This window comes from Apteryx mantelli, chromosome 6, assembly GCF_036417845.1.
Source record: "Apteryx mantelli isolate bAptMan1 chromosome 6, bAptMan1.hap1, whole genome shotgun sequence".
NCBI classification, from domain to species: Eukaryota; Metazoa; Chordata; class Aves; order Apterygiformes; family Apterygidae; genus Apteryx; species Apteryx mantelli.
Genome location: NC_089983.1, coordinates 28,076,754 through 28,099,036, shown reverse-complemented (window position 1 = coordinate 28,099,036; position 22,283 = coordinate 28,076,754). Strand labels below are relative to the sequence as shown.

At 35.9% G+C, this 22,283-nt stretch overlaps 1 protein-coding gene across 1 annotated transcript in view; it reads left to right on the top strand.

The window, feature by feature from the left end:
* Positions 1-22,283, top strand: part of UBR3 (ubiquitin protein ligase E3 component n-recognin 3) — a 123,787-nt gene that overhangs the window by 59,797 nt on the left and 41,707 nt on the right. Inside the window, exons 25-30 of the mRNA XM_067299089.1 lie at positions 2,683-2,771; positions 9,033-9,182; positions 9,676-9,809; positions 14,430-14,540; positions 16,699-16,911; positions 17,780-17,916. Of these exons, the coding sequence (XP_067155190.1) occupies positions 2,683-2,771; positions 9,033-9,182; positions 9,676-9,809; positions 14,430-14,540; positions 16,699-16,911; positions 17,780-17,916 (834 nt within the window). The remainder of the gene's footprint in view (positions 1-2,682; positions 2,772-9,032; positions 9,183-9,675; positions 9,810-14,429; positions 14,541-16,698; positions 16,912-17,779; positions 17,917-22,283) is intronic.

Genomic DNA, 22,283 nt, shown 5'->3' with positions numbered 1-22,283 from the left:
ATTTGTGTACAGGAGAAGCAAGGGAGTCAGTGAATCGCATGACTTCTCATGTAGCAAAGGGGTAAGGTCATTCCTTTCCCTCTGTAAAGAACCTGATATTTGCATGGATCTGTTCTGGGCACTTTTATTTCCAGTTAAGTGCAGTGGATCACATCATGATGAAAATAAATGTTTCCAGTTCTTTGTTGTTTCAAGTGACTATTTTCTTTCCTCACATCCATAATGACATTGGGGACCCATGGCATTTATTAATAGACAGTGTGATAACTAAAGTGACTGATCTCATAGTTTGCGCTGTTCTTGTAGTCAGGCTGAGGTTTTTTTTTCATTTTTGATTTTCAAGTCCAGTTCAGTATTACTGAAGATGGAGCAGGCTGTGAGCGTTTGGTGCTGACGCTTTTGGGTTACTTCAGCGTGCGATGACAAAGTTGGCGTGACCGCCGCGCTGGGTTGTCGCCATGGAAACTAAGGCACAGGAGTAGCCGAGAGCCGGAGCTGCTCGCGGTATTTTTTCAGTTGCAGTGTCAGAGCCCCATGGGTGATGATGGAAAATTACTGAGCTGTACTGAATCTGTCAGTGTTTGTTTCTGTCCTCTTATTAGAGGCCTCTATTTACAGTCACTCTGCTTTTAGCAAAGGCATATATTGAGAAATTCCCAGGGAGGAATAAATAAAAACAGATCTAATGAAAGCCCCTATATGTTTCCTAAAATAGGGAGTCTTAGGACTGTGGTACACAGAAGTTATTTTGCGAAATGATGGCTGTACAATGACAGATACATGGACAGAGACCTTTGAATTTTTAAGGTGCCTTTAAGAAAAGCAGTCTGAAGCTTTGCCGTGCAAACAGGCCTGAGCTCTGCCGCTGCGCCCTGGGACCCAGTCCTGCAGGCGGCGGAGGACCCCCTCGTGGCGTAAGCAGATGCCCAGCGATGCTTTCGAATCCCTTGTCGGTTATCCTAATCACCCCTAACTGAGTAGGAAAAAGAAAGACAGAATTGGTTGTTAGTGGCGATGAGCAGAGTCTGTAGCCCTGGCAGAGCTTCCCGGCCGGCCCGGGAGCGCTGCGTGGCCTCCTGACGGGCGCCGCGCTTCCCCCGTGGGCCCCTGCTGCGCTGCCGGTTTGCGTCTGCTTTCCCTGCTCGACCTGTCCCATTTCCTCCATCTGTAAACTCATGTCACAGTAAAGATCCCTTCCTGCTTTTGGGGCTCAGGAAGAGGAAAATTTGGTAATAAACATGCTGCAGGGGATAAAAGAATATTGATGGATGTAAAAAGATAAAGCAAGTGCAAACATTGAGGACAGGAGTAAGGACTGTACTGAAATAGTGGTATGTAAACAATGCATCAGACGTTATTGTAAGAAAGAGGGGAATGTTTTTGCAAGAACGGTGTGATATCTAAATGAAAGAACATGAAAGGTTAGAGTAGGATATGAAGTTGGTAACTAGAAGATAACAGAAATGTGGTTTAATGATGGTCTTAACTGGGGCATTAGTTGTTAAAAGCTGTGCCCTAATCAGGAAAAACAAACAACAAAGGAAAAATGGTGGGATATCACTTTGTTAATATGACAGACTGCAAAGAAAGAGCAAATAATATAGGTGAAAGAAGTTAGAGTACCTTAGAGGAGGCCAGCCAAGGAGCTTCAGTGCAGGTGGAAGTGGGAGCTGGGGCTGGACAGCGAGCTGTGGGACGTTGCTCTTGGAGTGAAGGTCGGGGGGGCTGTGTCATCATGGAGAAGAACAAATCCTCAGCGGGAGGTGTGGGGGGGAAATGGTGGGAGAGCTCAGGTAGTTTTTGATTTGCTAGCTGACAAATTTCTTTATGGTTTTTCACTGAGCCATCAACAGACGCTGCTATTTTGAAATTCATGTTTGCAAGTAATAAAGGAATTACAGAATAGCTGGTCATATGACCTTGGACAGGTCACTAATGCAGTTTAAATGGCAAGATAAACAAGAATGGGTCTGCAGCTAATGTTCTTGATTTTGCACATGGAAGGTAATGTTAAACTATTAAGAAAAAGTTGGTGAAGTCGGCTTGACTCCAGGGAGCTTGGGGACTTCAGCATGGAAGCAATCTGAAACTTCTGCAAGTCTGTTAAAACTGTTCCTGGCCAGTGTCTGGGGTGTGGGTAGGGGAGAAGAAACTGGCATGAAGAGCCTTAGCTGGAAAATAAAGTGTTCATAATTATGTTTTCTTTAGCATCAGGCTTGATATCAAAAGTGTGAAGTAGGTCTTTTTTATTATTATGGACTTGTAAATGTTGCTTGTTCACAAGAGTAGTTGTTTTTGTATGAAGGCTGGCATTTCATTTTGCTTTTCTTCCTTTATGTAGCAGAAAAGCAACTTTAAAGACTAATGTCTTGGTTTTATTTATGGTGTTAGGTGGTAATCTGCTAAGGATCCTTTGGATTTTTGGAGGGTTTTTTTGGACAGGATTTTGTTCCTTCCTTTCAGAGTTAAAGAAACAAACAAAAAAACCCTTTTCCCAGCAAATGCTACTTCTAGAGCAGTAGCTTCTTTTTTTAGTCTTGAAAATTAATCTTTTATTTAGAGAAAACCTGAATTTTGAATGAGATTGTTTGAAATGGTGATTGTATTCCTTCATTATAATAGTCTCTCCTCTCTCTCTCTCTCTCTCTCTCTCTCTTTTTTCCCCCCTCTCATTTCACACAGACGACAGAAGGCTAGAGAAAGGCAACAGAAATTGCTAGCTGAATTTGCTTCAAGGCAAAAAAGTTTCATGGAAACTGCCATGGATGTTGGTAAGTTTTTGGTTGGCTGCTTGCTTTTTTTTGTTTTTAATTTTATGTTAGTATTGTTTTTAATCAAACAGCTAAATGAAAATGCTACTACATATCCACTTGGGCATTTGATAATTCTTAAGAGGCTTAAGTTGTGGTTTTTAGGATAGATTAATACTGAATAGGTAACTGTTAATGAATAAGCTCAACAGTCTTGAAAACATGTAAAAGGAAACACATCTGAAGTACATAGGTCTACTGTGATTTTTTTCTTAATAGAGAGTGAATAAAGTGGTTACATTTGTGTGATGTGTCAAAATATTTTCCTTTTAATATAAAACTTTAAAAAACAGACTAACTTTGGAAAGAGTACATTTTCTTAAATTGTGATAATAAATCTTAATACTATTTCTTTGTAGAGAAATTCTCAAATTTTAATAAGGTAAAGGTTTTTGCTTTTCAAATTATGTGTAGAATTGAGAAAAGAATAATTTTTAGATCACCTCAATACTACAAGCGATAATACTATATTCTATGTCAACTATCTCTTTTAAATACAGGCTTTACAGCAGAATCGGTACTCATATGCTTTTCTTAAGGATAAGTTCTTTCAGGTTTTGTTATGTAGAAACTCATAATCTTGATTAGTTTGTTTTTGTTTAAGGGGTAGAAACTATTTTCTTCATCTGGATTGTTTCATTGAACATTAGCACTTTTGAAAGCAGGATTTTTTTTTCCCTCTCAATCAAATAGTCTGCCTTGTGGTTTTAATTTGAATTTAAGCAGTGCACTAGTTAGAAATACTTTGCCTCTTGTTTTGCTGAAGAAAGCCTGTTTGTCAAAGCTCTGTTAATTTCATTTCAGTTAATGGGGTGCTGAGAAGATTTAGTCATTAATATTTATAAAGGTCTTGGATATGGCAACCCAAAAAAGTTCTTTAGCAAATAATGACCGCATATATGGTGTTATGTTTAGCAAGTGTGCAATAACTAACACAAAGATTACATATTAAAATGAGTTTGAGTAATGCTTATAAAATGGTAGCTTTTTTTAAAATCTATTTGCTGAAGTAAGGAAGAGGGAGAAAAAGACATGCAATTATGTTATTAAAACCAAGTCATATTGCACACAATCATGACTAAAGTTGATTTTAATTGTGATTAAAGTTGATGAAGTTTCCTAACTTGATTCTGCAATCATCTATACTTTGAATGCTTGATACTGCAACTTTTAAAGTTGATGTTTTTGTATATGAATCACATATCTATATTTTGTTACATGTTATATGGCTTACATATATGCATGTATAAACACACATGCTTAATAAGCTATATTTAAGGTAACTACTTTCATTCATGGATGAGGGGCAGTAGTCAATACACTGCACAGCATTTCTTTGTGGAGAACTGGGAACACTTAGCTTTTACTTTAACAAAACATGTCAAATATTAAAAAGAACCTTTAATTTCTGTACAGTCAAAACCTAGGCCTTTGTGCTTGTGCATGAGTCGACATGCTAGGCACACAACTCTTAAAAGTACCTGTCTGTTTCTTAGTATTTAAGCAATGAATAATTTTAAGTATTTCTCTTAACATAAAATGTAGGGATTGTTGTTAATTACACCACATCATGCACAGCAGTAGATAGAATTGGTTTAATGGACTGCATTTTAGTATAGTTGTTTTGCATGAAGACATTTCTTGGCAACAACTTAATAGAATTAGATATTTTGCATTCCTTTAATAGTTTTGTTGTCTCTGAAGTGCTCAATTTGATTTTTTTGGAAATGCCTCATGGTAAGTATGAAATGGTTTTTGCATTTCTTTTCTATGATGCGATTCTCAGCAAACATCATTCTGTCCTTGAAGCAAATGCTCCTTAGCTAGGTTAAAAAAAAGTGCACAGTTTGAAAGCAAGGTGACATATATTTCCTAACACTCAATCTTCTGAACCCAGATAGAAAAATAAATTAGGTACTGATCTCTTGAGAATATATATGCTGGTTCTGGGCAAAAGATATTAGCATGCTAATAGTTGCTTTGATGCTAGGGGAACACTTTGACACATAATGAGTATGGCAGGAAGAATGTTGACTACAGTCAGAGGTTGTAAACTGTACTTATTGTGTTTGGACACTTTTACACAGCCTTTTGGGTTTGGGATTTTTGCCAGGTGGGGAAGAAGGGGAGCAAATCATGCCCTTAAACTCTGGAGAATTCAAATTGAAATAAAATTCAGGCAGCAAGATATTGTGTAATAACACAGTGTGTTAGATGATAGCACACTGATCAGTATTTGCTAGGAGGTAACAAAGGCAGATTTTGTAACTTTGGGTTTCTCACCTGTACTGGTACAAAATCAAACCAAGTGCTAAATAATTAACTTAAAAAAAAAAAAAAAAAGAGAGAGAGAGAGAATAATAGTGTTTGGTACTACCCTGGATTTCTGTCAAAGTTTAAATGTTTTCATGTTCCTTCAGTGATTTTAACTTTGTTCTATTTAGTGAGGTTCGTATTATCTATACTTCTGAAATAATCTTCAAAGGCAAAGAGAACGCATTGTAGGTAGCTAGAAAATCAGGGGGTTATAGTATCAGACAAATCTTGTAAGAGAAACTTGGTGAGTTAATATCAATGCCACTTATCATCGTCTTGTATTTCCCATTTGCTTCTTGACATCATTAGGACAAGTTTCTGTGAAATCAGTTAGGTTAAATCTTTGGAGAATCAGGGCCCGGGACAGTCTGGCTAGATCATGTAGCTAGTGAGAGAGGGTCTGTTGCTCCACAGAGGCAAAACTGAAGAAGTACAAGAAGAACAAGAATGAGAAGGTCACAACTGGCATAGCTTTCTGTAATCTCACTTTTCCACACTGCCGTTGATATGTTTTTAGCCCATTCTGCTGCCAAAATCTACCCTTTCAAACCAACCATAGCCTGAGTCTCATCTTCCAAGAAACTAAAAATCTTTTAGTTCTGTTAACTTCTAAATACACCTCCTCTGCTGGTCTTTTTTTTTTCTCTCAAAATCAAACAAGATATGCTTTTTCTTTATTTAATATTTAATTAGTATCCCAGTTTGTTTACAAAACTGTATTCTGGTAAGATTACTGCCAAGTGAAGACAGAATGATGCAATTGGGCAGCAAAGAAGGAGGGGAGCAGGGACAAGGAAAGGAAAGTGTACCTTCGAGGTAAAGCTGTGTAATTCAGATTAATTCTGAGATAGTTTAGGCCAGTAAACAAGGTTTGTCATAGTCCATTTAAAAAGAAGTGGGTGGGGTTTTTGTTGGTCATTTCAGGGAGATTTTGGTCTGTTTACTTCTTTGCAGCTTTAAATCCTTGCCTGTTTCTCTTACCCATAAAATTTGTATAAGTTGACTTTACTTTCTTTCACTACTTCCTGGGAAAATTATTTGATTAGGAAGTGGTCTTACCTCCCTTGAAATTTTATTATTTGCCAAATTAGCCTAGCACCAAATCTAAACATTTGTAAAGGAAGCATGCATTTGATCATTGAGGTCTGAAATTAAATCAGCCTGATCTTTATGTGCCTGTTTCATATAGGATATAGAAGTATAGATGAGACATACTGAATTGGATTGAAAGACTTTTTAAATATTAAGATCTATGTTTTTTTTCTGAGATTTAAAATAAGCAATAAAGAGATAGTATGCTTCAAGAGAGACATGTATTAGAAATAAAATGCCATAGACTTACAAATATTGGATGTGGAGGCTTCTTCCACTGGAAAACTGTAAGACAGTTGAACATGAAAATGCATTGGAAAAAATGCAGCAAAGGAAAAAGGTGGTTTTCCCAGGAATACAAAGCATATTCACTGATCTGTTTGGTGTATGGATGTGCTAATCTAACTGAGCAAAGCAGAGCCTAAGTAAAACAAATACATACATTTTTTTCTTCAGCAATTTTAATTTGCAAACGTTAGCACATTCTATTAAGTAGGATATTTCCCTTTTCTAATTATAAATTTTGTGTGTAAGAGAATAAGAGCAGTGAATGGATGGTGTTTCATAAATAAAATGTTAACTGAGGACTTCTGTTGCACTGTTCAAAATCAGATTGCCATACTACATTGTCTTACTTCACCTCTTAAGAAAAATGTTGAATGGATGCATGTTTCATGTTTTATTGAGAATATTTTAGAAATATATAAATAAGGCAAGAACTTCATAGTCATTCTCATATCATGTACTTCTGATAAGCAGATGCCTGTGAGTGTTCATCTGACTGCCACTAGATGGTGATAAATGTGTGTACAATATTAACAACTGTATGTCAGTGAAGATTGTAGTTCATTTTCATATGACCTTCAATAAACGACTGAGAAATCAATGCTTACTAAAACAGTATAATTTAGATTCTGCCCTGTGAGTGAGAGCATTGTATGGAGTTTTCTTAGCAAAGAAAGATGCTGCCTTGCATTCAACATGCCTGTCCTTTAATGAGTTTGCAATGGACTCTCAGAAGAAAGCACTCCTGAAAACAGTCCTGTGTTATGCCCTGTGCCTTGGCCTATTTAATTGAGGAGAAAAAGGCCATGGTTGAAAGTCAGGAGGAAGTATTTTCCTTCATAAAACTCATCTTCTAGGAAAGAATTGAAACAAAACACCCTTATTCTAGATCGAGAGATTGATTGTATGTGTTTCTAAGGAATTAGGAGAGGATCATCTAGCAGTAAGGTGCTTTTCTTTCAAGCCAATAAAGAATTCCTAAGTTTATTTCTAGATATTATCTCTTTAGTGGAGCTGAGAGCCTCTCAAGCAGATTTTGGCGTAGCCTATGTGATGCTTCATGTAGTCATCTTTAATAGTCATATAAACAGACTGTAAAAGTGATTCTAAACATTCACTGTGCTTTCTCTCTCTGCATAAAACGTCACTTGAATTCAGCTTCATAAATTGGTAACATCTCATAAAATTACTAAGAAAAAAGATTTCATTAGTATCTCCAAATGAAATCTACAGGGAGGTATTTTTTAGAAGCTGATTCATGTAAAATTTATCAAGACCCTGATTTATTGTTTGGAAGCCTAAATAATTTCTTTGACTTTTAGGAAGAACTGAACTACTCCATACCCTTTGAAAGTCACTGGGTCTCACAAATATTGAGCACCTTGGAAAGACTACTTGAGTTGCCTACAACCAGTAGGGAACTTCAGTAGATAACTTAAGAGCCTAAATACATGGAAGCTCATCCTTAACCTTGAATGTGTCTATCTGTGCACATGGAAACAATAACATGGAGCATTTGAAAAAACAAATCTCTGATGTTCTTTTGTACAGTAAATTTTAAATTGTACAGTAAATTTTAAATTGTACAGTAAATTCTATACAGCATAGCAGCAGGTTACTTTTTTTTTAATGCACCCCAAAACTTTGAAGGTTTTCCAAGTTTCATTTAAAGAGTATTGTGTTTTACTTCTGTGTTTCATTAAACTGTATTTGTCTTGGAAAATGGCTGCGTTACATACTACTTGTTGTTAAGACGTAACTCACTATTTTGTTAAAACTATATATATATATATATATATATTTTAATGTAGTGGAGGGGTGTGTGTGTGATATAGAAGGCCAAGAGAGGGAAGTGTCAAACTGATTATAAAAAGCAAGTTATATATTTAATATAACTGTTGGAAAATATACTACATAAGAATCAATTCTTATGCAACTTACAGAAATGTAGCCTAAGGCCGCTCCATCACTGATATCTCGTCTTCTTGGAGCTCACTTGACACATGTACACTTTACTCTCCTAATTTGGCTATTAGAACCGATGTCCAGCTCTACAGATCAGTCTTAATAACATTACTTAGCTCGTTCTCCTTGTCTCAGCATCTGTAAAATTCTCTTCTGGAGTCTCCAGATTTACTGTGACAATAATTAGGGAGAAAAAGTTAGTTATGGGTAACTCTGGTTTTAGAGATTCATCTCTATAAATGCAGTGTTTTCAATACAGAATCTAATAAAGCAGAAGTTAGATCTCAATTTTATAGAAGTTTTATACAGATTGTTTAATACCAAATTTGAACTTTTCATTTAATTCTGTTGGTGATAGTCTTAAATATGGGAAAACTTGTATTTCGTTGTGTAGGTGTCTTTCTGTTGGAAACAGCAGGGTTAGCTTCAAGTAACTTTCTATGTTTTAATCCTAGATTAATTGATTAGAAAAATGGCTTTGGAGTTTTTTCTTCGCTACTTCGATGCAGATGTAATTTGATTTCTTTTCCTCTGTTTAATATCAGTTTTCCTATCCTTTTTCAGAATCACCAGATGCTGATATTGCCATGGAGATAGCTACATCAGAACAGCACGTTTCTGAGGCAATATACGATTGTGTTATTTGTGGTCAGAGTGGTCCTTCTACTGAAGACAGACCTACAGGGCTAGTTGTACTATTACAAGCGTCCTCAGGTATGAATGTGAGACTTGCTGGACAAGCAGTGTCATAAGGAGGCTTATGGAGCCTGGAAAGACAATGAGAGTCGTATTTCTTTGTGGTGGTCCTCCATGAGGCCCATCTGTAGGTTTAAGGGTACTGAGACTCTTGAAGTGTTTGGGAAAAGGGTGAACAGGGTTTACCTTTTTCCCTCCTCACTCCTGTTTGCTTTTGTAAACCCAGCAGAATATAACAGACCTGCAGGCAAATAGTTTTTAAAGAAAAGGAGACAGTAAAATAGCCATGAGAGAGAGAGAGAGAGTGTGTGTGTGTGTGTGTGTATACATGCCTTATGTATTTCCAGTACAAAAACACTCCTTCCAGTATTTAGTTTCTTTAATAATTTTTTCTACTTTTTAATATCAACAAAAACCTACTAGTTATAAACCAGAATGTCAAGATATTTATCTTAATTCTTCAGCTTACTGTTATCCATTTCATTCTTTTTTGCTTCATTTCTGTGTACAGTCTTGGGACAGTGCCGCAATAGCACTGAGCCAAAGAAACTGCCAACCACTGAAGAGGAGCAAATATACCCTTGGGATACCTGTGCAGCACTGCATGATGTGAGGCTTACAACTTTACAGCGATACTTTAAAGATGTAAGTATTTGATTTGGTCAGAACTACCAATTATGAAATGAGTTGTGTGAAAAGATTAATGGGATTACAACTTAGTGAATTTACTCTGAATAGAAGAGTCTTCCTAGCTTCATTTCTACATTTAGAGAAACAGTTTGTCGTGTTGTAATAGTTATGGATATGAAATGTTTACGTCTGATAAGGTCCTTATTTTTTAAATAGTGGCTGGCTTTCCCTTGTGTATGGTTTTGGCGTAGGCAACTAGCATATCCGCAGGCATTAATATTCATTAAATATCCACACAGATTTTCTCTAGAAGAGGTATTTCACAGGTCAGTGTGACCATGTGAATGAGATGTGGTTCTGCCTTCTTAAGTACCACTTTCAAAACAAAAGCTTTCTTGTGGTTCATTCCATGAACCAGACCAAGGAATTACGCTGGGTTAAATTATTTTGGCAGCAGGAGTAAGAGGGAAGAGTAGTTTTAACCCTTAACGGTTTTCTGAGCCTGTACAAAAAAGGGAAAGGTGAGTAGATGGAAAGGAGGGGCCAGGAGAAGATCTCTCTCTGTCTCTCTCTGTGTCTGTCTGTCTGTCTCTCTTCTGCTGTAGCTTGAATTCTGCACAAAGTTGCTGAAGTTCAATTTTACATTAATTGGAATATTATTGTCTATTTTGGAGTTCTGTTAGCTGTTCCAAGCAGAGTTTTGCATTGCTTCATAAAACCAAAAGCAACGTGTTACAGCTTTTAATAATTCGTTTTAAGAGACAGTTCTTGTTGCTTAACAGGACTTGGTTAGTGAGAGACCTTTATGGAAATTCTGCCTGTGATTTTCAGTGCTACTGTATAAAACAGTAGTGTAAGATAACAAAAGTCTGTTTTGAGAGATCATTCTGGGGGAGGAGGTTATGTATCTCAGGACCCTAAATTAGCACCTATAGACTACTCTCAGCAGACATACCAGCTCTTAGGAAGATCTAACCAAATATGCAGCCTTTTAGAAGCTTAAATTTTGTCTTTAAAGAGAAAAATTGCTGCCATTTTTACTCTGACATGGTTAGTAGCTTTCTCATAATCTGTTATCCACACTAGAAAATTGAAATCTAACTGCAACCAAGTATGCTTGACTGATGTACAATAGATTAATTTAGAGTAAATTTCATAATTGTTTTGATATACTTTTAAAAATTTGGCGATGTTTTCAGAGAAGCAACTTCTCCCTGAGGCAAATATCATAAATTTCCATGCTAAAAAGTAAAACTTTAAAAGATTTAAGCAGAAAATCATTTCTGGACAAACAGATATTTTCAGTTCAAAAAGAATCTGTTGACAAGTTTTCCTTCGTTTGGCATTGATGACATTACACAGTGTTTCATGAAACTGTCCTTCAGTTAACCTAGGATACTTCCATTATTTAATATGGATATTTGGGAAAAACAAACAAACAAAGACACGTTTTATACATGGGGTAGTTGTAATTAATAACACATCAGTTTCTCAAGCTCAGAAGGCATATCAAGCTTGTGTGCCTCAATAATATATACCTGTGTTTATTTACTAATGTTTCAAATTGTAAATGAACATTATTCACTACTGAAGTGGTTAAAAATGTGTAAATAATACTGTAGCTTTATTTTTACTTCCTTTCATACTACAAATGAAAGGAGTGCTAATGAAAAATAGATGTTATTCAAAAACTTGATCTTACTGAAGTGCATTTTTCCCTTTCTGTGCAATAACACTAACAGCAGACTAGTCTAAAACACACTGTAATGCAGTGACCAAATGCATCCTGTTTTGAAAAATTCCTGTCCTGATTTAAACACTCATTGAAATAGCTATTTCTGCTTTCAAGTTTCCAGGTCACGACTGTGCTAAAAAAAAAAAAAAAAAAAAAAAAAAAAATCTCTGCATGAAAGAAGTAATCCTTAAATTTCTTTTGGCATAGAAATGGAAACATCTGTTAGTGTCTTGAGTGGCTTGTTCAGCTGAGCTAAGCAATAAGTCCTTTTATTTATCAACTGTGTCCTTCACAGTAAGTGTCCTTCCTGTAACAAGAAGTACAGATTTCAGGAGGCAAGAGAATAATTTTACTTAGTTGTGAACATTTTAAGTTGTCAGATATGATCTAGCTTCTTCTAGTTGAAGAAGAATGAACAACATTTCAAAAACTAAATGCTGTATACAGGCTGGGCAAAACAGGCCAATTCTTTCCATAGAGAAGCCTGTCACCCTTTTTTGGCTGAAATTTGATGCGTTTGTAGTCAAAGAACAGTGTTTTTGCCCATTACAAGAAAAATCACTGAAAGTTACTGTGTTTAAAATGGAGAGGTTTGACTAAGGATTAGGAGATAAAACTTCGTGTACTAGATGGATTGGACCATTTTCAGAATCGCACAGTACCCTGTAACCAATAACTTAAGATAGGCATTTTTCTCCCAGGCCTGTAACTGGCATGTGGCTTGCTTCTGAGTCTCCTCTATTTCTGACTTCGATAGTAATAAGGAAACCCTTTCTGCAAAGACTGGGGATTTTTTGCAGAGGTGCAGATCCATTTATTAACATTTCAAATGTCACCTACAGAGCCAGCCTCAGCTGCTTAAACTCGTTACATTGGATTCCCCAGCACTGAACAAGTCCTTGCAGCACCAAATCTAAGATGGGGCTGTTCTTAACCTTACTGTGAGTGTTGCCCTAACAAAGGGGAGGGCAGCTGGAAAAGCAAGAATTTTGGAACAGCTTGGAGAAAAGCATAAATTATTGATACCTGGGAAGGAGAAAGGGAACGATCCTGTTGCCCTTTTCCTCAGGCTAATTAATTATTAGGACATAGACAAACCTGCTTGGAGAGACAGGCGTGAACTTCTCTTTCCCATCTTCTGCATCTCCAGTTGTAGAGGCGGTATAAAGCATTTTTTAGCATGGATTTTCATGTTTTCTCCCTTTTCCCTTCCATATTATTGAAGTTTCCAGCCTTCTCTTCCTGACCCATAGCCTAGTCTCTCTCTCCACCCTTCTAGATACAGAATATTCACTCTACAGTTATTTCACTAAAAGTCAGGCAACCCAAGTTTCACCCAAGTTCATGAGTCTGGTGTTTCCTATTAGGTTTGCATCTCAGAAGAATTTCAATTGTCTAAATGTGACCTTAAATAAACAATGCAATCAGCTAGCCTCATTAGATACACGCAACGGTGCTTTCCCTGAATGAAACAATTGCCTTGTGGGGCTTGTGCAGGTCCGTTACGTGACCATGCCTTCTTAACAGTGCAGGCTGCCCACGAAATCATGCAGGGACCAGCAAAACGCAGAAAATTTTTCTCGTTGCTAAGATCATTGATTTGAACCTGAAAGGCTTCGAGAACATAAATGTCAAGTTAAGGCAAGGTAAATAGGAGCATGTCTTCTGATGTACCTGGAGTTTCTAATATCAGCTCGTATGCAGGAAAAGGCAAGCTGCTAGGGCAGCCTCAGAAAAGGTAATCCTCAGAGTTGGTTATTCATAGTACCCTATTTTTGCATCATACATTAAGTCCAGTTTCGGGCAAGTCTATTCTAATAGTTTTTTTCCATTTTTAGTTGCCATACCTCTTTTTCTGTTCTTTATATGCAGAATGTGCGTTTTAATCTGTGTATGAAATTATTTTTTGAGAAATGAAGATTCAGTAGTTAGACTGATTATAGCTAGATATTCTGCTTGCGTATTTACTAGAATTCCTTATGACAAATTTGCCACATGTGACTATTTTTTCGGTTCATTGTTTCCTGAGGAATACTAGTTGAGTAAATACTTAGTTTAGATATGTGGCCAGTAAGTGCTACAATGACACTAGCTCGGTGTTTGAATAAATCCAGCGTTTTCATAACCTCCCCAGTATAAAACTTAATCCACTAAACAATCATTAGTTATATTTTTCTTTTATGATATGTTCCTGACAATATTGTTGAACAACTCAAAAAAAACAAAACAAAGCAAAAAAACAAAAACCACCTGTTTACACTGAATTTTAATAACAGACTGGGGTTTAATTGTATAACTGTGATCTTATTAAATTAATTTGTTACGGGCAAAACCGAATGAAATGTGTTAGAGCAGCGTATTGCTATTGTGCATGGGAAAGGTAAGCTTGTGTTACTGGAAAAGATGGTGCAGTTATAGCCGCCTTCATTCTGTAATACAGGAAGTTCTTTAAAGAAGTATTTGCTGTAGTACTGATGTAATGTGTTACTTGAGGTAGTGGAATGTGTTAGACTGTATGGAAGCTGAATTGGAAGAATTGTGACACCATCTAAGGCAAATGTCAAAATAAAATGAGCATTTACTAAATATGCATTGTATTGCTTCCTAATTTTATCATTATCTTAAGTGACAAAAATTGCAGAAGTGAGACTGAAATGATTGGCTTTTTGGTGGAAAGAATAGTGTAATGGCATACATGTAAGTCAGTATAAATATATAACTTATAAAAATAAAAACTTGCTTTATTTCCACAGTGCACGTTTTTTGTATTACCTAGCAGCAAGTAGAAAATCTATTTTTTAATCTCAAAATGAATTGTGGTAAATATCTCAACCCTATATATATATATTTTTTTTTCTTTATTCTTATTGTTTTTGTTTGGGGGGGTTGTTTGTTTTTAGAGTTCCTGTCTGCAAGCAGTATCAATAGGCTGGGAAGGAGGTGTTTATGTGCAAACATGTGGTCACACTTTACACATAGATTGTCATAAATCTTACATGGAATCTTTACGGGTAAGTAAACTAAAGATTTTTTTTTATTATTTGAATCTGAACTGTTCTCAGTAAAGTCAGTGGATTTATGCTGTTCGATTCAGTGGAGGAAAGATTGGATACTTATGTTTTACATGAATATACATGATGTTTTTGTTATCTTTCCAGTACTGCAGTTATTAAATCCTCCTTATTACATCTTGACATTATTAACAACAGTACTTTGTTCTCAGATATTCTGATGTATTGGAAAAAATATTTTACTAAATTAATCCCATTTAAAAATGAAATCTTGATTTTCTCTGGTAAGCACGTTCAGGTGAAACATTTCTTGCACTTCGCACTTCTGTTTCACAGGTTCCTATTTTGATGTTTAATGTGCATTGGAAATGACTGAGGAATTTAAGAAAAAATGGTAGAGGAATTTTACTAGTATAAATTTATGTACCTGGTTATGTTGTAATATGAAAATTCAGTCATGAAAAGTTAGATTATCATCTCTAGTTACATAGGATATATGTTGTTTTTATATGTGAAGTTTAGAGAAATGAGTTCAAATAATCTAACTTTGAATTACATATCTTTTCTCCCTGGAAAATACCGTTGGGAAACTATATATGGTTTTAAAATAAAGTCTGTTGATCAGACATTGGAAGTTGTTGGCTGGAAAGGACATCCTTATTTTCGCTTGGTCTAAATAACTGGGGTAATATTTCCATTGGTGTTGCTGGCCTCCTCAGCTCTGCCACTCTCTTTTTGCAACAGAAGTGCAGATCCTCTGAATGGCCCTGCAGACAGTTACCACAAGTGGTAGCAGTAATCCCATTTTAAGGCATCTTTTTTTGCTCAATTATTTAGTGTAACAAAATAAAGGCTAAGTGGTGACTACTTCTTGCATATGAATCTGCTTTCTGGTTCAAGATTACTTTATGTGATTTACTTTATTTTGTCCTAAGTTTTGTTTTGTTGCCATTAGGGCAAAAATGATGAGCAAGGCTTTGTAGTTTTAGTGTCAGCATTGCTCATACTGTGGAATTTGCCTTTAGAGGAATATGAAGCTGTGCCACCTTTACTGGATCCCTTGATGAATTGTTCTTTTCCATTTGACTGTAAAGAAACTTTTAGAGATAATTGTGCCATCTAGATAATTAAGTAAAATCTGGACTTTCATGGTAAAATCTTACTTTACAGAATTTTGGACGAGTAACGTTTTGCATCGAATAGGCACTGAATTCCCTTTTGTGGTGCATTCTGACTTCGACTCCAAATAAACCATTACTCTGTCTTGTTGTATTCTTGAAGGCTTTTAGATTAAGGGAACTTCTGTTCTAATATGTGTTATTAGTGCCTGAATTAGTGCATAATAATTGCCTATTTCTAGCATTCTTAATACCAGAATAATTTGTATAGACTCATGTTTATCTTGATAAAACGTATTTATGTAATGCAATCGGAGGTCAGCATCCAGACAAGTATGTAGCTGGTTTACCAGAAGGCCTCAGCATCAGGGCTGCTGGTTTGAGGTTTAAATTGGAGTCGGTGCTAACTTAGCAGTTCTCTTCTCCCAGGAGTGGGAAACTGCTGAGGCAGTTCATGAAGGCGAAGCGAGACTGCTTGCCAGTGACGGGAGTACTCTGACGGTGTCCCCCCTGCTTCCCAAACAGATACTTCTGTGTCCATTTGTCAAGCCTTCATGATAATGCCGAAAGTAGCGGGGGTTTTTGGCATGCTGCTCTCCAGTGGCTAGGTGATCAGCTTTTCCACCTCTTTTCCGTAGTATCTTCAAATACTTCTCACAGCTGGAAAAAAAAATACCTTTTGACAAATGAGAAGACATTTTTAAGGGAGTCTCAAACTTTATAGGAAGTGATAGACAGTACAAGCAAACTGTTCAAAATATCCCATTCAGGTATGTTCTAGTTTATTATGGGATAGCTATTGACAATGAAGAGTACTTGAAAGTTAGGTGACTTGGACCATTTGTAATAAAGTCGGTAGTAGCTGTTAGAGCTCTTTTACTCAACTGGGGAGCCATTCCTATTATTATTTCTTTACAGTTGTTGGCTTTAGAGATTTTTTTTTATCTATTGATCTTTTTGCCTGAAATATCAAAGAACAAGTTTTCATCTTCAGCAAATTTAATTTACGCCTTGTTTTGTTTTGTTTTGTTTCCTTTTAGAATGACCAGGTTCTCCAGGGTTTTTCAGTGGACAAAGGAGAATTTACCTGTCCCCTCTGTAGGCAGTTTGCTAACAGTGTTCTTCCTTGTTATCCGGGAAACAATGTCGAAAGAAGCCTTTGGCAAAGTCATAGTAACAAGTGTATGCGAGATCTTGTACAAGAGGTGGAAGATCTTCAAGAACAGCTGGGAGCTTTCCCAGTAAGCATCAGTGTAAGGCAGAAAGATCCTTGTTAATTTGTCTCTACCTTTCAGTTTTATGTTATGTTGCATTTTGTGACCTTTTAGAAACTCTGCAGTCTGCGAAACTTCATTTCTTCTTCTTTCTATTTGGAAGATAGCATACTATTTTTAAATGTAATCAAAATATTTGGAAGTTTGACAGCTTTTATTGCATTACCTATTAAAAATAAATCAGACAGCTATGACAAAAGTATAATTCATCTAGATTTATATGAAGTACACTTCCAGTTCACTCCATAGTAATTTACATTGAATTGAGTCACGTAACATAAAACCCGTTTGTCATTTCTTTACGAAGTAAAAACACCAATATCCTTATAACTGGAAGCTATTTAAAGACCGTCTATTAAGAATATTTTAAGGTATGGATTAATTGTTTTACAGAGAGAGCAGTTTGCATCCACTCATGTATTAAAAAGCTTCATGAGGTCTTTCAGAACGATATAATTAATTCTCTTAAATTCTGCTAGCCTTCCAGTGTCAGTGGAGACTTTTGTTCCAGAAGTATTTCTAAGTAATAATACTTCTTATTAGAGATTGACACTGTGTTATTTTCATGTATTTGCACAATGCAAATATATGCTAAAATAAAGCAAGCTGAAGAATCTTGAACTTAAGAGATGGAAAAAACAGTGGAGCTTTATTGTTCAGAACAAATCAGAATAACTTTTAGAATACTATAAAATTTCTGTGAGGCAGAGACTATTGACTTCTAATACATGTTTTTTCATAATCTGCAAATGTATTTTTATAAATATGAAAGTATTATGCTTTGTGATCAGCTATTGCATTTCTTGAGGTAAAAATTAATTAATCTTTTTCATGTCTTTGTTCATAGTCTGAAACCAATCTCAGTAAAGAAATGGAATCTGTAATGAAAGATATAAAAAGTACTACACAGAAGAAGTATACAGATTATAGCAAGAGTCCTGGATCACCTGACAATGATTTTCTATTTATGTATTCTGTAGCTAGGTGAGTATGTTTTTATATTGTTTCTTTTGAGTTTATCACTAACAGTATTACCAGATAATATTATTAAAAAAAAAGAAAAGTATCCCATCCTCTCCAAAAGACCCCTTTTGGGACACTTAGTATATCAAGATTTTATTTTCTGATTTTCATATATAGGGGTATGAAAGAGAATGATTTCTCAGACATTTCATTTTTAGCATTTTCAAGTGGCACAGAACCTGGAGAATATCTGGTCTGCTGCTTATTTGGTTTTCTTCCTTATTCAAGGTTTTGCTCTCTGTTTATCAAAACTTTATGTTGCATTTCTCTTTCTGCCTTCCTTTCCCAAACTGTTAAATCTTCTCTACTGTTATCCAACAGAATGAGATCATTTCTACATTGCTGCTGTGTTGGTGGGTTTTAAATCACAGGGTGTTTTTAATCCCTCCATCAGGCATTAATTTTATTTACTTATTTGGTGATCACACAGCGACCCTATTCTGCATCAACAACCAAGGATCTCTCCTCAGATGAATAAGACAACTTCAAAAAGCACCAAAGCTACCAGCATCTTCACTGTGATGTTAGACTCCAGTTGTATTGCTGTCAGTGTCACAGACACCATCTCCAAGAAAGGCAAACACTCCCTCCCTCAGTCTGCACCATTGATTTCAAGATGCGCTGAATAGTTAATCTGTTCAGATTTACTGTAATGCAGGGTTTTCCCATAAGGGGAAGCTGAAATACTCATTAAGCAAATAATTATCCGAACCCTTTGCTATTTAGGTCCGCAGGGAAGCAGCTGACTGCAGAGGAAGTGCAAGAGTGCAAACAATATCATTCAGTAGCAATTTTGACAGCAGTTTCATAAACTCTAGTTGCTGAGGGTCTGTAGTTTATTTAGCTATTATATTACTTGCAGAATTCAGGTATTTAAATTAGTATATTTATGTTAGTATATTTGTTTTGAGCATATTTTATTACATTATGATACTCTCTACTATCTAATTATGATTTATGTATAAATGTCATTTAAATATGGCAGACATAACTGAGAATTTTGATTGTTTCATGAATAATCTCACAATAGAAGTGTAAGCACAGTTCTTTTGAATTACATGAAATCTTCTTCATAGGTATTTAAATATAAGGTATTTTACTGCAAATCAATAAGAGTATACATTTGGCTTTAAGCTAAAGTACTTTCTGGTAATGATATCTTCATAGTGTACCTTATTCTTTGTACCAGATAATTATCATTGACTAGCTGAATCTGGGCAAATACTTGTGCCCACATAAAATACATCTGCAATATCTGAACACATTTGTATAACAATTATATAGCAGAGAGACCAGTACTAAATATTTTAAAATAAAAATAATGTTTTAGATATGTCATTGTTCCTATGAAGTGGTATGTAGAAAATAGAATTGAGATCATGATGGAAATAAGGTAATCCCTCAGAGTCAAGGCTAGATGTTGTGATAAAATATGTATTTCTTCTATCTGATACAGATAATACTTGAGGTCTTGTGGTATAATCTTTGGGACCAGATTCTTGTCCCAGCCCAGTGTCTTTCTGACAGAGCTCTTGAAGATGCCCAGAAAAGCTACCCCATGGGATTTTTCTTGCATAAGAGTTGAGCAGGTTGTAGAGAGCCAGTTTATCAGCCCTGAATCCACCATTTTTGGGTTATTTGTCATCCTCCCTTCTTTGTGGGTAGTATACCTAGACTTAGTGCTGTCAGAGCCTACATGGCAGGGCTCTAGTGTTTCGGTGGATTTATGAACTCTGACACCATTAAGTAAAATTCTTGATTTTGCGGTGAAATGTGGCAGATAAGTACCTTGCAGTAAATTGGAGTAGCAACCATAAATTCTTCTTTGAAAGAAAGTTAGTTTTAAATATAGCTTCAGGTATTACATGGAAAATAGAAAATGAATATCATTCTTTAATGAAGCACTGTGTTCATATTAGCTTTCATTTTCATCTTCTGTACTGGTTACGTTTTTAAGTCCGAACATTAAAACCTCTGTGCAAATATTTTCCTAGTTCATACAGTTTCATTTCAAATAGGTACCTACAATGTTGTCAAGTCTTCTGTAAAGCCGTAAAGCTAATAGTAATTGCTAAAATTCTTCATTGTGGGAACAATTAAACATCAGAATGGGTTGCCCAGAAAAGTGATGGTATCTTCCTCCCTGGAAATATCCAAGACTTGGCTTGACAGGGCTCTGGATAGCTGAATCTAAGGCTCTGCTTTTGACAGAAGGTTGGACCAGATGATCTCCAGAGGTCTCTTCCAATCTAGATGATCATATGATTCTATTAATAGAAACATTATTTGTATTCTGTGAGTATCTTAATTGTGCCTTGATTAAGAAAAGCAATTAAATTTTGCATAGTAAGATGGAAGATTATTCCACATTAGCATAAGTGGCATATTCTGTTCAAGGATAAATATTGTAGAAGTTTTTGGTGATGATGTATTTGGTCCATACATTTTAATATCCTTTAAAAAAATACAGGATTCAAAATGAGTCTTTCCTATATAAAAGTATGATTGCTTATAATAATAATCTGACATGCTATTTACAGTACACAAATTGAGTTTATAATATATTTCTGTGTAAAGGTATATAATATTAAAAATGCTACCTACACATATTTTAAATGTAGATTTATTTTGTGATTTTTACACTAACATTTAAGCCCAAGATTCTTGTTTTTCTTCCAAGAATTAAAAATATCTCAAATCAGAACAGCATTTCATTTCTTATCTGGTGACCTGTTCTTGTTAGATTAGACTAGCGTCAGCTATTTTCTGTTTGTCCATGCATGCAGGATTTCAGATTTTAGATCCAGCCTTCCATATTGTTACCATAAATCATAAGATCACTTAAGAGGATGCTTGGCAGATCTTTTACAAAACAATTAATTCCTTTTTTTTCTTTAATTCAGCAATCCAGATTTGCAAACTTCTACTACTTGATAATTGCATAAGAACTACAGCTTTAAAAATCTTAAGTTCTTTTTTTAAGTCATTTTAATGTAACCTTACAATTTGCATTTGTGAGCGGGCTGTTAATCTCCCAGACTGAAACATTTTTTTTGCACGTTTTTGGTATGTTTTGTTTAATTTGTTGTATCCATACAATAGACTATCAACAACAGCACTTTTAAGTTACAAATTTAAATTTGCTCTCTGGAAGTTATTCCTGTGATTTGGCCTAATGTTCCTTCCTTATTTCCATCCCCATTCTTTCTGTGGTAATGATATCTTCCTGTTCCCTACCAACCAGTTACCTTTGAACATTTGTAGTCTCCTGTATTCTGACACATTTCTGTGGTTTTGGTCAGATCATCCATAGCTGTTATTCATTTTTTTTCTGGTATTTAATCTAATGTACAGATAAAGTGGTCAAGATGATAAGTAGTCCCTGTCTAAATAAGCATTTCAAGTTAACCTACTGATATTTTTAATTCCCTTGCTAATAGCAGGGGTCAATTAATGTTAAATACCGTTAATCTTATATTAATAAGTTGTGTTCCGTTTTCAATCGGAAAATGACAGGATCTGCAGTCTTCTCAAAAGATGCTAGTTTACAGCTGGTGGCAAGTTTTGAGGTGGAATTTTGCATGTGGAAATGGGAGCACTACTGATTAAACAGCAAGGAGTCACTTGCAGCAGCTTCTCCTTTCTGCTTCAGGAAAATGGGAACTTACTCTTCTTACTTCACTTTTGCTGCCCAGACAGATGTCATTGGAGTGGAGGAAAGAAATTACCCAGTGGGAGAGCTAGCCCCTGTCTCTTTTCCTAGCAAAAAAGTCATTCAGGGTCCTTGCATCCCGATTTGCGTGCACAGCTGGATCAGCAGCTACTTGGCTACCTCCCCCTTTTCCTAGTCTCTTACCGTGTTAAATTTATACCTTTTTCCTTTGCATCCCTCCTTGTCTTTGCTGACACTCACAGCATTAGCAGTGTGTCATTCACAAATCATGTGTGCCTAGCTTTAATTTTAATAGCTCCACATTTAGAGTATTGGTGACTGTCATTTGTGGCAGTGTCTCTTGGAGGACTGTTTCTGCACTGTTTAGCAGTAGATTGCTTGCTTTAGCTGGCTGGGTAAACAAAGCCTTTGTTTTTGCTGTCAGCTATGTATAGACTAATATAAAAACATTGTGTTCTTCCCTCCCAGTCTGTGTCTCAGTAACCTTTTTTTTCCCATGAATGTGCTGTCTCTGTAAAGTGAAGTGAAAAAGATAGTGTTTAACTTTTATTCTCCTATCCCCCTGGAATGAGGAGGTCCCTCCAAGTATGTTTTCCTCCTGGAAAGGGCATTGCTGTTTTACTCCCATGCTGTTTTGGTAGGAATTCTGGTAAGC